Source organism: Passer montanus, unplaced genomic scaffold (assembly GCF_014805655.1).
Source record: "Passer montanus isolate IOZ18808 unplaced genomic scaffold, ASM1480565v1 scaffold118, whole genome shotgun sequence".
NCBI classification, from domain to species: domain Eukaryota; kingdom Metazoa; phylum Chordata; class Aves; order Passeriformes; family Passeridae; genus Passer; species Passer montanus.
In genome coordinates, this window is record NW_024358500.1 from 240,794 (window position 1) to 254,744 (window position 13,951).

A 13,951-nucleotide genomic window follows, 5' to 3' on the forward strand; every position below is an offset into this window, starting at 1 on the left:
GTAATTTTAGGGGTTTTCCTGGGAAAACTGTAAAAATTCGGGGCGCAATGCATTTCTCATCTGCATAGTGGCTCTGATGCCACTCCTATCCTCCTGGTACTTGGGAGGGTGCCGATGTCCCTCCCTGGCAAGCGGCCAGCATCAGGGGGACAATGGTTAATCACCAGCCATTAACAGGTAATTGAAGAACTCCTCTTTAACAGTGAAACTAACTTACAGCAACTGGTCTGACTTGTTTTTAACTCTGCAACCTAAAAAAAATAGATAACTTTCTATTCCTAACACGGCCCGGCCGGCTGCAGGTGCGGGGTAGAGCTCGGGACAGAGCCCTGGCACCACCCTGCCCTCAACGCTCCGTGTCAAAAGGGACACGGACCCCCGGCACTCCCATAGCCCAAAACTCCTCACGGGAAATCCGGCCTTCTCTAACTCGATGTAACTTACCAGCTGAGGACACTGATGCACCAGTTTCAGGCCACCAATTCAGTAGTTGCTCACTATTATTTCCTACAATATTCTCAGAAATCATTGATTCAATGCTGGCAATTTTAGTGCAACTAAAACTTTCTATCAGGCAATTCAGTATCATTGGTCTCCGTGTTAATTTTCAAAGTAAGAACACAGAAAAAGGTCACTAGTGTCAAACATGCAATTCAGTAACACAAAGCAACAAAGCTCTACACGCTGATGTAAGCTGATAGGCTTACACTGGAAACTATCATAACATGCAGGACACATCAGGAGAAATGTTTTTCCAATTCATTTTTATTTTGGTTTCCATTTTTTTACAGCACTGTTACAGGACTAACTCATGCAAATTTATCACCTTAAATACAGCAGAGAGAAAACTCACTGGTAAGAGTATTTCAAAGAGCTCCATCAACATAATGCAACAGGAAAAGTAAGTAGCAGCAATCAGATAAAAGTGCATTTAGCTGACCTTCTTTAAATGGGAGTTTGGGGAAGACTGTTTCTGGAATTACCTGTTTTAAGGAATAGTTTAGCATTCTTTATGAAAATCAGAAGAGAACAAACTCATGATAGTGTTCATTCCTCCACCACTCTCAATTAAAGAAGTACAGCTGTAATTTGTTTCAGAGGAATCCAGCTTATAGGCCTGTTTGATTCTCAATCACTTGGGCTTCCAGGACAAGGATTACACCCACATATGTTAGCAGTTTTGCTTCTGAAAAAATTCAAGTGGTTCTTTCCCCCATTCTGTAGGTTAGGCTTCAGCTCTGCAGTGAGAATGTCAACAGCACCAGGGCCTGAGCAGCATCACACACACAGCAGCAAAACACTGGGTTCTAAGAACCCATCAATCTCTTTTCCCTTCACAGATAAGACAGTGGCTTAAAGATCAGCTCCTTTATCAGATTTCCCCTAAAAGCCTGCTGAAGAGACAACACTACCTCGTCAAAAGCAAGTAGTCATGAGCTGCTGAGCAGCAGAACATCACCTCTGCCTTGACCTGGAATTGACAATATCCTTGAGTATTAGGGACATGCTTAGCATTTTAACTCAATAGAACAGAACATAGCTTATTATAGCTGTGTGCCAGCTTGAGAGACTAAAGATTCAAATTTATTCAACCAAGACCTGCAGCAGAGTAAGACTAGATGATTCCACTTACTCCAATATACTTCACCTCATGCTCAGAGTACCCACTTCCAAAAGCAAGGACTCGAACTTCTTCCTTGCTCGTTCTCAGATTTGATCAAATCTGTATTCCCATCCTGGTGGATGCCTGAGGAACCCAGTCAAGGTCAAACAAACCTTCTGATAGAAACAGCTTTTCAGTTGGAGTTGGAGTCAAAGCTTTCTAGTGGAAGGGAAAGGTTTGTTTCCTTTCTGCATTCTAGGGATGTCTCACTGCCAGCTCCTACACAATGAAGATACCTCAAGTGTTTCTGCAAATCTCAGAACAGCCTTACCTAAGAAGTAATTACTGACATTTCACTATTTTTACTCCCTCAAGTATCAGGCAGCTTCTTTCTGGAAGTTCCACGCTATGAAAAACATGGGACTTATCACAGGCACATATATTCACACCTGAGCATGAATGAGAAATCCTAAAGCCATTTTCAAGGGAAAAGTCTCCTTGTCAACATGAAAAACACCCCAGTGCTCAGTAATTCTGAATTCAGCTGGGACCTGCTCAAAGACAGCCCATATTCTATGTGTGTGATGCTGAAGAGGTTGTCACTAACCTCAGAACTACAGGATTTGATTCTGGATTCCTCAGACATTTTGTAGGAAACAGAAAGATTATAACCAAAACATGGCAAAATACTGACCCACAAGGAGAAAAAGATGCTTACAATAGAGGAACTTAATCCTACTCAGGCTCCTAAAATCAGCCAGAATTTCTTCTCTGTCAGTTCCAACTGGAAGAGACTCAAATCCTTACAATTCCCAAATATTATATTCCAAATTCATCAGGGCAAAACTCTCATGTATTTGCAAATAAAGAGTGTATTTAAAAAACTAAATTGCTTTAAGCCGTTCTTGCCCTGGCATGAACTACAAGAGCCACAACTCCCCCCACCCCAGAGGAGCTGTACCTGCCAGCATGTTCTAATACTTTTAACAGAAGAGAAACATATCAAATCCTATTGCTGCCCAGACTGTACATCCCGTGGGAACTCTACGTGAAGCAACATCTCTTACAGCTTGTAATCCACACGCTGTTCTTGTGGCCAAACAGTGGTAATGGAATTCCACAGGCCTGCTTCCAGAAAGACAGCTGTGCTCTTCCAAAAAAAAGCCCCACATTCATCAACAGAGCTCATAATGCAGTGCTTTACATTGTGTCAACTGGCTTCTCTTTCCTACTTTTCTTCTTCAACAAGCTGCCATATTATCAGCACTATCTCCTTCCCAGGAACTAGTTCTGTCTTTGCAAACTATTTGTCCCTGACAGGAAATAGGCCAGACTGTGTTATTAAAGAGCTCTTAAGAGGAAGAAACTAACTCCAAATTCACTAAGCTTACCAAAGCAAAATCTTAATCCCTCTTGCTCCAGAGAAGAACTGGGTTTTGTTCACAGGTTTAAGCATCCTGAGAGCAATAAACCTTTCTATGCAGTGACATTGTGATTTTCTGTTATGCTCTAGAATAACGGAATGTTAACCTCAGAGACAAGCCTGTGTGGGCTATAAATGCTTTGTGAAACCACCATCATGTCTGTGTGTGTGGGATCTGTGTTTAGGCAAACAGCTGCTTGTCACACATACGTCTACCTGGGGCTTGGAAGTCAAAAGTTCTGTCTTTATGAAGTAAAACAAATGACTCCATAAAGATGTGTCAGAATAACTTTTAACCTGACAAACATTTGCTTGATTGCTTTAAATTTGTTTAAAGCAAAATGAAGTACAGTAAAAGCCCCCTGTAAATGTATAAAGCACACACTCCTCCTGAAGTAGCCTGGTCTCACAAGGAAAAAGAAGTTGTTAACAGGTAGTGTTTAGAGGTGGGACACAGAACAGGGAAGCAGAATCCTACTGTTCACACAGCAACTGGAAACACGGCAATATGCTTTTGCTCATTCCCTTTAGGGAATTCCATCACCCACCACGTTCTCTGCAGTAATTAAGAGGGCACTGAAGGGAAACTTGTTTTTCTCTTTTTCTCACACTATCTGCTTTGCTGCAGATACTGATGTGTGAACATGTTGAGCTCGCTGTCAAGCCAACCTGCTTTGTTCCTGCAAGGACAGAAAGTTTTGTTAGGTGAAACAGCTCTTCTCAAGCCATTCAGAAAGAAGTGCAACAAAAATGAGCACACAGCAAGGCATGGAGTGCCAGAGGTTCATTCCAAAAGGCTGCTGCCATTCCTTTGCAGGTCAAGAATGCTTGCCTGCTGTTAGTCCCTAAGCTTTGAGGTTAAAACAGAGATTTTGGACACAGCTTCACATTGGTCTTACTGTGTAGGTAAGGAATGTTTGAAAAAGTCTTCCCAACAGCCTCTGCAGGGTAAAGAAAGCAGCAGACAACTGGGTACAAAGGTGAAGGCAAGACTTTTTGCATAATTTTGTAGGGGCCTGAAGGAGTTTGTAGGAGTGGCAGACTGTATGTTTTCATAAATGGGAAGGAACTGTAATTCCAAAAAAATAAAAAAGCAGGAAGAAAAAGGTGCTTTGTGAGACAGAAGCTTTAAATAACTGTCAACAGTCCATAGGAAAGTACCTAGTGAAAGGGAACATGACTTGGTAGGGAAAAGTGCTGACACCTGCACATCAAGTGCTATGACGAAGACAGAATGAACTCTAAGCTACAGCTCACATCAACATCCTGGGGCAATCACACGAAAAACAATTGTATGGAATCATCAAATCTCACCTCAGCAGTTTTGCTTTGCTCTGCAGTGAATCCAAAACTTCTATTTTTTTATTCATGGCAGAAATTTCTTGCTCAAGATTCTCCCGTGTGACATCCACTTGCTGACACAAATGAGCAAACGTTCCAGCTAGCTCTCTATGAAACAAGAAGAGCTGAGTATAATGGAAAGTAAGATCAAGCAGCACATTCAAGGAATAAATCCCTTTGATGTTATCATTACTCAGATACTCATGAATATATCAGAGCATTTTGATTTGAGACATGGAAGTATATTAAGATTAACACCTAACAGTGCCCAAACACTACATATTAAAAAAAAAAAAATTAAAACATGTGTCATTACATTTTTTAAAATCTGGAATTCACCATGAAGTTCTCTTTTTTTAAACAAGGAATAGCACTAAAAAACCCCAAACAAGAGAATTTCCATAAGGTGTTAGCTGAATACAGGGAACTCACTGCTGGACTTGGTGGCTGCAGTTGGAGCCCGTGTAGCTGACGATGAGCTGCAGTTTCTCCCCAGCATACTCCACAAACTGCCTCTTGAAAGCTCTCTCCTTTGCCTTGGTGGTCCAGGTGAGACGCTCGTACACATAGAGCAGCCCATAAAGGCCAAAAGAGAGAGCAATCAGCCTCCAACCCACAGCCTTCCAGACCTAAAGCAGCACAAGGATAAACACAATCATCATCTCAGACTGATATTCACTCCCTACAATGGTGCACAGAGCACTGCAAAATCAGCTCGCTATACTCAAATGGAAGATCAAAGGAGAAAATAGGAAATATTTATATCTGTCAATAGCAAATATCTACAGGATTCAGCAGTGCAAGGGCTTTTCACATCAGTGCTCCAACTTAAGTTATAAAAATGCTACCTAGAATGCACACATACCACACCACCAACCACGATGATCCCCATGGAAGTTCGGGAAGTTAAAGAGGCCAGTCCAGTCACCATGGACACCATGAGTTCTTCCTGGGTCATAGAGCCCTGAGGCAAAGGAGGCAGGCTGGGATTTGCTGGTGTTAAAGGGCGCTGAACCTAATTAGAAAAGCAGGGACAAAACAAAATCAAAGAAGAGAATAAAGGAGGTGAACTACTGCTCTTCCCACCAAAGGAACTTCAGCAGCTATTGAAATAATGAATATCTACCCAATCACTCAGTGAGGTACTCTACCTGGTCATTGTAGCCCATCAAGGCCCGACGACCATTCTTTGGTCCCAAAAATCTGTTCACCAGCATTGTCCATCCAAGAGAGAAATGGAATTCTATGTCCTCCTGGAAGTCGGCACACAGCTTGTCACAGTTCAGATCATAGCTGAGCATGAAGCACTGCCGGGGAATTAACATGTCTATCTGGCCCCTCACAGAGACTGGGAGGAGGGGTTTCAAACCATCTACACAGAGAGGAAACAAAACCATGCAAACAACGGCTGCTGAGTTCACAAGAATTAGCTGGTCTGGTATTCTGTAATCAAGGTGCTTATGGCTTGTTTCATCCTCTACATGTTGCAAAGTAAGAGATACATCATCAATTATTCAATTCTTGGTTCTTCAGACCAGCCCCGAGGGAAATCTTTCCATGGACCCTCCAAAATCCTTATAGGTAGCTGGTGAAGTTTACAGATTAGCATGACCTTGGAAAACAAAATCTGAAACCCAGTTCTTTAGGCACCATGGTCCCATATTCAGACAGGCACCTAGTTCCAAGTAATTTGTATTTCATTAGCATTTGGTGTGAGAATCTCCCAAATTTCACCACAGTTCCACTCTGTCATGAGGATTACACTGTGACTGTACATATTCACTGCATAAATTCAGACACAGAACTAGCCCCCCCCACAACAGCATTACTGATCAAGATGGAAACTGAGATGGTGTCACCTGCACATCAGCCACTGGATTAATGAGACACCCAGAACATCTACCTAGTTATTTCACACTGCAATTCAAGGGAAGAGAAAGGGCAATACTGCCCATGAAACTGACCTATCATTTCTTGCTGCACTGCCTGCAGAGAAGTTGTGATAGCACTGGAGCAACGATCTGACATGTTACGGCCCAGGCCTTCCTCAATGTGTTTATGCAGCTCCTGACAAACAAAGAAAGGGTTATTAAAATTAGAATAAACATAGCTAAGATGCAGGCTGAAGGTGCTAGAGCTTGCTGGTTAAAAAGAGCCTACCAAAACAGGAGCACACAATCTGTCTGCCCAGTGTTGTAACATTAATATCATACCTCCCCCCATTTTTCAGTGAAGGGAATGAAAAGGCAAATTTAAAAAAATCTCACATAGACTCTTTAGTTCAGGAAAAGTTCTGTTCAATCTATATAATATGATATATAATGTGTATCAATTTATTACCGAGATTATTAAAAAATTAAAGCTTTAGCTCATATCCTAGTTGGAAGATTGAGATTGTCTGACAATGAGCTGGCATAATTACTCAGAGCTAAAAAAGGTCTTTAAATTGCTTAGGCAAACATCACTTACACTCTTGTACACTTTAAGAACGACTTGAGACGGGTGGAAGTCTGCTTGGTATTCATCTACCAACACTGAGAGCCGTCTGATTTCTTCTGCCATTGCATTTGACACCTAGAGAAACAGCACAGGAGAGAAAATAGAGCTTCTGGAAGCTTTTCTCCTCTTCCCATATGTAATTCCCACATTTTTAGTACTTCAAAGCCTTGTCAGCACTGCGCATTTTCCCCACCATGCTGGTAACTATTTCAGACAATCCAGTTTTCCACAGACACTCCTCCTTACCTGCCTCTCCACCTCTTCAGTGATTTGCTTGATTTTCCGCTTGTAGTCTTGAGTAAGGAGCTCCAGCTGTTTGTCAATAAAACCCAGACGATCCTGACGTTCCTCGCGCATTTCCAGACAGTAAACTCTGGTAAAAAAAAAAACCAACCTGTCCATCAAAATGCCAAATAAATGCATTTTTGATCTATAAATATATTTGAATTCCAGAAATAAGACAGATTTTCCTGCCCAGTAACAAAACATGTCAATATCTGCAACGCATTACACAGTCATGGCACAGGACAAAAATAAGGTCCTTTTCCCAATACTTCCATAATTCACTAGAAGCAAGACCACCAATGTCCTTCCTGCTCTAACACTCTGGATTCTGCTTTGCATTTCAAATCCTCATGTTCCCTTACATTTTTCCCAGAATACAAACTGCAGTTCTGCAAGCAGCAGCAGAGCTCTCACCGCTGTTCCTGGGCAGCAACGTGCACGGAGTCCATGATGAGACGAACATCTTCCGCAATCTGCTTCGCTCTCACCGTATGCTGCTCGAATTTTGTTTTTACTGCTGACTGTGAGATACATTCCTGTATACAAAAGGCAGCCCAAAATTAGCAGCAGGCAGAACCATTACTAACACAGTTTCTCCTCCTGTACAATCCGTTTCCAAAATATGTCCCCACAAGTGTCAGTCTTTCAGGAGTAAAATCTAACCCGAAGGTCGGCACACATAATGCTCACCTCAAACCTTCTCTCGAAGCTTTGAAATTCAAGCATTCTTACTTGAAATCCATCTGCCAATGCTCCACCTGAGAGAAGGAATGCACAAAACAACCACTTAAATTTTGAGAAAGCAATCAGATGTTGGACATCAAGAAATGCCCTTGCTTTACACTGAAGCCAATGTAAAAGTGCTACTAAGTCACCCCTTCCATTGTGATTGCCTTATTAATAATTTGGCCTACCCCAATTTTATACATTTTTGCAACAAGAGACTCTCTATTTTCATCTCAGTAAGTCAATGGAAAGTTTCTGCTAGTTTTTCTCACCTCCTTCTGGCATCCCTTGAGCCCTCTGAATCCTGGCATTCAGCACTTCTTTTGCAGACACAAAGAAAATTCGATCCCCTGCCTGGGCTCGATCCACCACACCCAGCTCATCCACCAGGAAACTTGTGCACCGCTCCATGTGCTGCCGGCGCACCTGAGGGACAGCCACAAACCATGCATGCACTTAAATCCACATTATCCATCTCTTAAAGGTTAGACCAGGCACCCAAATGCCCTCTGCTGGTCTAAAGCTACCAAAAAAGCATGAAAAAAAAATTGCTGTTTTATGGAATTTTCCAGAGGTTTTCTAAAGTGATCTGTCTTCAAATCTGGGGCCCCTGTGAGACTCGATTTCCTGCTCAGAAATTTCAAGGGTTGTGTCCAGATCACTACTCTATGTTCCCTCAAGTCTCCACACTAAGGTGATAAAAATCCAACCTGTAAAACCATCACACATAGCACTGATTGTATCCCCAAGGACCAGAGTCAAAACAGACTCCGTAATATCCGTGCAAAGAGAAGCAGTTCAAACACATCACAAACCTCTTCCATGTATTCTGGTTCAGAGGCAGATGCATCCCAGCGGTTATTTAAAATAAATATATTGGGTCGAGACAGACGTTCATTCACCTTGTGAAAGAACTGCTTCTCCTAAGGAAAATGAAACAATACCTCTTTTAATTAATATGTCAAATATTTTTAAGCTTTAGCCAAATTCATTGAACAAGTGGAATTGCACATACAGTTTGCATCAACGTTGATTCAGAATTTGCCACCAGGACAAATACATCAGCATCAAGGCAGAATTTGTCAATCCAGCTGTCCAGCTCTGTGGTTACATCAATGCCAGGGCTAGAAATAAAGAGAAATGAGATATTACTGTACTGTGAATACAGCAAAAACAGAATTAAAAAAGTTAATAAGAGCTTTTCAGAGCATTAATTTCCCATGTCTGAGCTACACTGCCCTGAGGTGAGAGAGTACAGGCTAAAAGGAAGTAATGACCGAGAAAATTACACTGTTAATTACAGCAAAGGACTTTGGTCACTGTCTTAGGACAGGGTCAATCCCCTTGAGGTTTGTTAAATATATTTTGAAAACAGTTCCATAATTAGTCTGTGATAAGCAGGAAAGGAAAGAAAGCTATTTCTCACCTGTCCATCAGCACCAGGTCGTCCTTTAAGAGAGAACATTTGGAATTGGGCCACATGACACTGACTAGGCTGCCAGCATTCAGATGTTCATCCTGATGAAGGGCATGGGCCAGCTGGTTTACAGTCTACGAAAAGATGGAAATAACATTTCCTGTATGCCAAGACCCACTAACACAATTATCCTCCCCTTCAGGACTGTTCACAAACAATTTGAGATAAAGTCCAAGTTCAAATTATTTTCTCTCTGGAAGGTTTTCCACATAAAACCTTCTTGAGTGTCCTAGAAAAAGACAACTGCTAATGAGAGTTTATGAGAGACTTCTCCTGTCAGAAAGGTTACTGAGGAATTACCAGGAAGTCTGTGATTCCATCACAAAGCTCAAAACTTCCTGAGTCATTGTTCCCTGCTATCACTAACAAATACAACATATCATCTCTTCCATAAAATGAACAAGTCTCCATTCTGCATCTTGCTTCATTTCTTACTTCCTGCATCTAACAAAGACTCATTCTTCATCTCCACTCCTTTATTGATTAAAATCCTTAACTGTGAAATTTTTTTTCTTTCCTTTTCTGACATTTCTGAAGAGCTCTAAACCTTATGCTTAAGTAAATTGTACCTTAACACTCTTCTTTTCCTCTGAACCCTCGGTCAGCAGGAAAGCCTCGTGTCCATCTGTCCCTTCTACGCGCAAGAAGCAATTAGTGGTGTGTCCAATTCCTGAGGGAAGAACTTTGTCCCACAGCATGGCATTTATCACAGTGCTCTTCCCATTGCTTGTCCTGCAGTCAGATTAAGGACAGTGTTTCAGGCTTCCAAGAGCCAGGTGTGCTCATTTCAATGTTACAAAAGCGAGTTCTCTACAGCCAAGCTGTATCAGAGCCATTCACAATTTAGGTGCCAGAGGCAACCCGCAAAAAAGACTTTTCTATTTCCCTATTTAAAGAATTCTTCAAATTGAGGAATTATGTGATACAATACTTGTTTCCAATTTACAAGAGCACCTGTATCAGGGACATCACAAGCAAAAACTAAGGCAGTAGTGTTTACATAAATGTTTTTTACTGGCTACAATACTCAAATGCTTTACTGAATGGGGAGCATAGGCAACACAAGCATGTGACTCACCTCCCAAAAAAAGCAACTTTCATGTGTCGTCTTGCCAACACTTCACTAATACCACTGACTTTTGACAGGTAGCCTTTGACTTCCAGTACCTGCTCTTCTGTAGTGACAGGATCAAGTTCTGCATTCTTGTGTGTTTCTAAAATCAAAATAGGTCATGTCTGTGAATGCCAGAAGCTGTCTGGGTCAGACCTGGGTGAAACCCCTCTCTGATGGTATCACTTGACATTTATCTGTGTCCCACAGCTCGCATGGGTGTTCTTGACATAGACAATGGCACCCTGAAGCAATTTTACAATAGGATTTATCAAATGGACTCATGACTGTTCATTCTTGGGACTGCCTTGAGCAGAACAGCCAACACTGCAAACAGTCCAGCACCCTCAGAGATAAAATCTGTCTGTGCCTTAAGCTGTTAAAGCCAATTACTGGTGTATGTTACAGGCCAGTAGCAATGATGTGTTCAGGCAAGAATAGTGAAAGGATTACAGGCAAAAAATACCTACTGGGGTTGTGTAATTAATTACAAATCTCCCAAACATAAAAACCAAGCATAGCTCCCTAACTAGCTCAATTTCTTAACATGCATGAACTTCTCATGTTCAAATATGAACCTGAACTCCACCCAAATTCAACAAAATAATTTTGGGTTTTTCTTACAAACATTTACATGCATGTATAAATAAACACAGATTGAGCAGTATTAACAGATTGAATCAGTATTAGCACTGTTTGCACACCCCAAGGGAAGGTGGAATGCGAGTCCCTGCCAAGGTGCTGGATTCCCTGGGATCAGCCCTTCCCTGTCCTGTAGTACAGGCACTGTCCCCTGTCCCTTACCCAAGGACAGGTGGGACAGGAGTCCCTGCTGAGGTACTGTCCCCCCAGGATCAGCCCTTCCCTGTTCCCTGTGGCACTGTCCCCTGTCTCTGTCCCCTACCCAAGGACAGGTGGGACAGGAGTCCCTGCTGAGGCAGGACTTTAGCAGTGCAGTTTAACTGACTGAGGGGTTTGGTGTGTGTTTTGGGGGAAATCATATGTAGGTAGAGCACTGTTATAGTTCAAGAACTGAAATTACCTTCCAGGAACAAGGAGCTCTCGTTGATGTAAGCAGCCAGCTGTTCAAAGATACCATTGATTTTCTTCTTTGCAGTGACAAAATGTTTAAGTGGAGAAGCATTTACCTCAGCCATGTGTCTTTTATCCTTCTTCACTGCAACTATTGAGTTGGAACGAGTGAACAACAGGGACATTGCGCTACGGGGAAAAATCCAGCAAAGACCAGTGTCACCAAGTGCCAGCACCTGCCCAAGGAGGGGCAGTGACAGGACAAGGGGGAAAGGCTTTCCAGCTACAGAGGGCAGGGTGAGATTGGATACTGGGGAGAAATTCTTCCCTCTGAGGACGGTGAGGCCCTGGCAGAGGTTTCACAGAGAAGCTGTGGCTGCCTGGAAGTGCTCAAGGCCAGGTTGGACAGGACTTGACCCACCCAGTCTGGCAGAACGTGCCCTGCCCACAGCAGGGGGTGGAACTGGATAATCTTTAAGGTCCCTTCCAACCCAAACCATTCCATGACTCTATGATCCAACCGAGCATCTTTACAAGAACTAGATAAATATGCATTTCAAGGCCTATCTTCTCTTTCATAAAGAAATTGTTCCACTTTACAATTTACAATTCCTGCATCAGGAAAAAAACCCCAAACTCTTTCTTTCTCCCTTCCAACAAACAGGCTCGCAGTGATCACTCCTCCCCATCCTCTGCTTACTTTCAGGATGAGTTACGTTTTCACAAGTCACGCATGGCCACCTTGAGGCCCTCTCGAAGACAAACGGCAGCAGTTTTCCCTGCCTCCTCCCTCGCCCCGGCCGCACTCGGTCCCGCAGCTCCTTCAGCGACGCCGAGTCCAGCCGGTCTCCACCCCTGTGGCAGAGTGACGGCGATGACGGACACAGGCTACCGAGCTCCGCCGTCACGGGCTCTGCTCGCTGCCATCCCGCTGTGCCCGGAGAATGCTCCCGGCTCTGCTCCCCCCATTCCGGTGTGCCTCAGGGATGCTCTGGGCTCTGCTCCCCCCATCCCGGTTTGCCCGGAGAATGCTCCCGGCTCTGCTCCCCGCATCCCGCTGTGCCTCAGGGATGCCCCCGGCTCTGCTCCCCCGCCATCCCGGTGTGCCCCAGGGATGCCCCCGGCTCTGCTCCCCCCATTCCGGTGTGCCCGGAGAATGCCCCCGGCTCTGCTCCCCCCATTCCGGTGTGCCCCAGGGATGCCCCCGGCTCTGCTCCCCGCATCCCGGTGTGCCTCAGGGATGCTCTAGGCTCTGCTGCCCCCCATCCCGGTGCCCGGAGAAGGCGCTGGGCTGACGCTCCGGTCGGACGCCGCCTCCCCTCAGCCCTCAGGGCGGGAGGAAAGGGCGGGAAGCGCCCTCCTCGCGCCCCCTCAGGACCCTGCCCAGAAGGTCCCGCACTCACCCGTCCCCGCCCTTGTCCTTATCCCTGCTTCTCCCTCGGAGAGACTGGGCCGGCCTGGAGCAGCTGTCAGGCCCCCTGGGCCCGGCCCCGCCCGTGGCTCACCTTCACCGCCGCTCCCGCACGGCCGCCATGTCACCCCGCGGCGCCGTCGCCCGGGAGGTGCGGGAGCCGTGCGTCAGCGCCGCGCGCAGCGCGCGGGGCACGCTGGGAGTTGTAGTTCCGGGGCCTCATGGCGGGCGGCCCGGCCCGCCTCAGGAACAGAGCCCACAGACCGTGTCACGGGAAAGGTTTAATGCGATTCCCCGTGCTCAAACCGTACAGCCCGTTAACGCCCACCACCGGACCGGCCCGAGGAAACACACCGCAAAATAACAAAAAACAAACAAACAAAACCAAAACCACCTACCCCAAAAAAAAAGGAAAAAAAAAAAAACCAAAAAAAACCCCAAAACCAAAAAACCCCAAACAAACAAACCAACAAAAAAACCCACCAAAAAAACCCAAAGCAAACAAAAAACCCGAAACTAAAACAAAAACCAAAAAAACCCCAAACAAAAACAAAAACCCAAAAAACCCCAAACAAACAAACCAACAAAAAAACCCACCAAAAAAACCCAAAGCAAACAAAAAACCCGAAACTAAAACAAAAACCAAAAAAACCCCAAACAAAAAAAACCAACAAAAATCAACAACAAAAAAAACCAACCCCCCCCCAAAAAAACAAACAAAAAAAACCCCCAAAACCCCCCAACAAACAAACAAAAAGACACACAAAAAAAAAAACAAAAACAAAAACAAACCAAACAAAAAAATCTGCTGCTAAATAAATACATAATACACATTTTGGCCATCTCGACGACTGGCTGCTCAACCCCTTGGTTTGGTAACAGGCAGTTCTGGATCTCACACACCAGGACGCCACAGTTTTACTTCTCAAATGACTGCCCCTGCCTGGATTTTTCTCTGCTGGGCACAGGTGAGTGTATGGCCTCAAAACAGACCTAAAAAGCTCAAGGAAAGCAGTTGGACAAGCTGCATGTCCCCTTCCATG

General features: G+C 44.2%; 1 protein-coding gene across 2 annotated transcripts; it reads right to left on the bottom strand.

Moving 5' to 3' along the window:
- Positions 1-747: 747 nt before the first annotated feature.
- Positions 748-13,264, bottom strand: MFN2 (mitofusin 2). 2 transcript variants are annotated; one of them, XM_039697471.1, is made up of 19 exons: positions 13,003-13,264; positions 12,198-12,352; positions 11,508-11,686; positions 10,433-10,568; positions 9,924-10,086; positions 9,304-9,428; positions 8,893-9,001; positions 8,693-8,800; positions 8,150-8,303; positions 7,842-7,909; positions 7,566-7,687; positions 7,113-7,239; positions 6,837-6,941; positions 6,332-6,434; positions 5,519-5,739; positions 5,233-5,382; positions 4,800-4,996; positions 4,341-4,475; positions 748-3,706 (listed from the first exon to the last, which is right to left on the bottom strand). In XM_039697471.1, the coding sequence occupies exons 3-19, from the start codon at positions 11,680-11,682 to the stop codon at positions 3,637-3,639; spliced, it is 2,268 nt and encodes a 755-aa protein (XP_039553405.1). In that variant the 5' UTR covers positions 11,683-11,686; positions 12,198-12,352; positions 13,003-13,264; the 3' UTR covers positions 748-3,636. The 2 variants fall into 2 exon arrangements, with proteins under 2 accessions (XP_039553405.1, XP_039553404.1); XM_039697470.1 differs by having other exon boundaries at positions 12,901-13,264.
- Between the last annotated feature and the right edge of the window lie 687 nt (positions 13,265-13,951).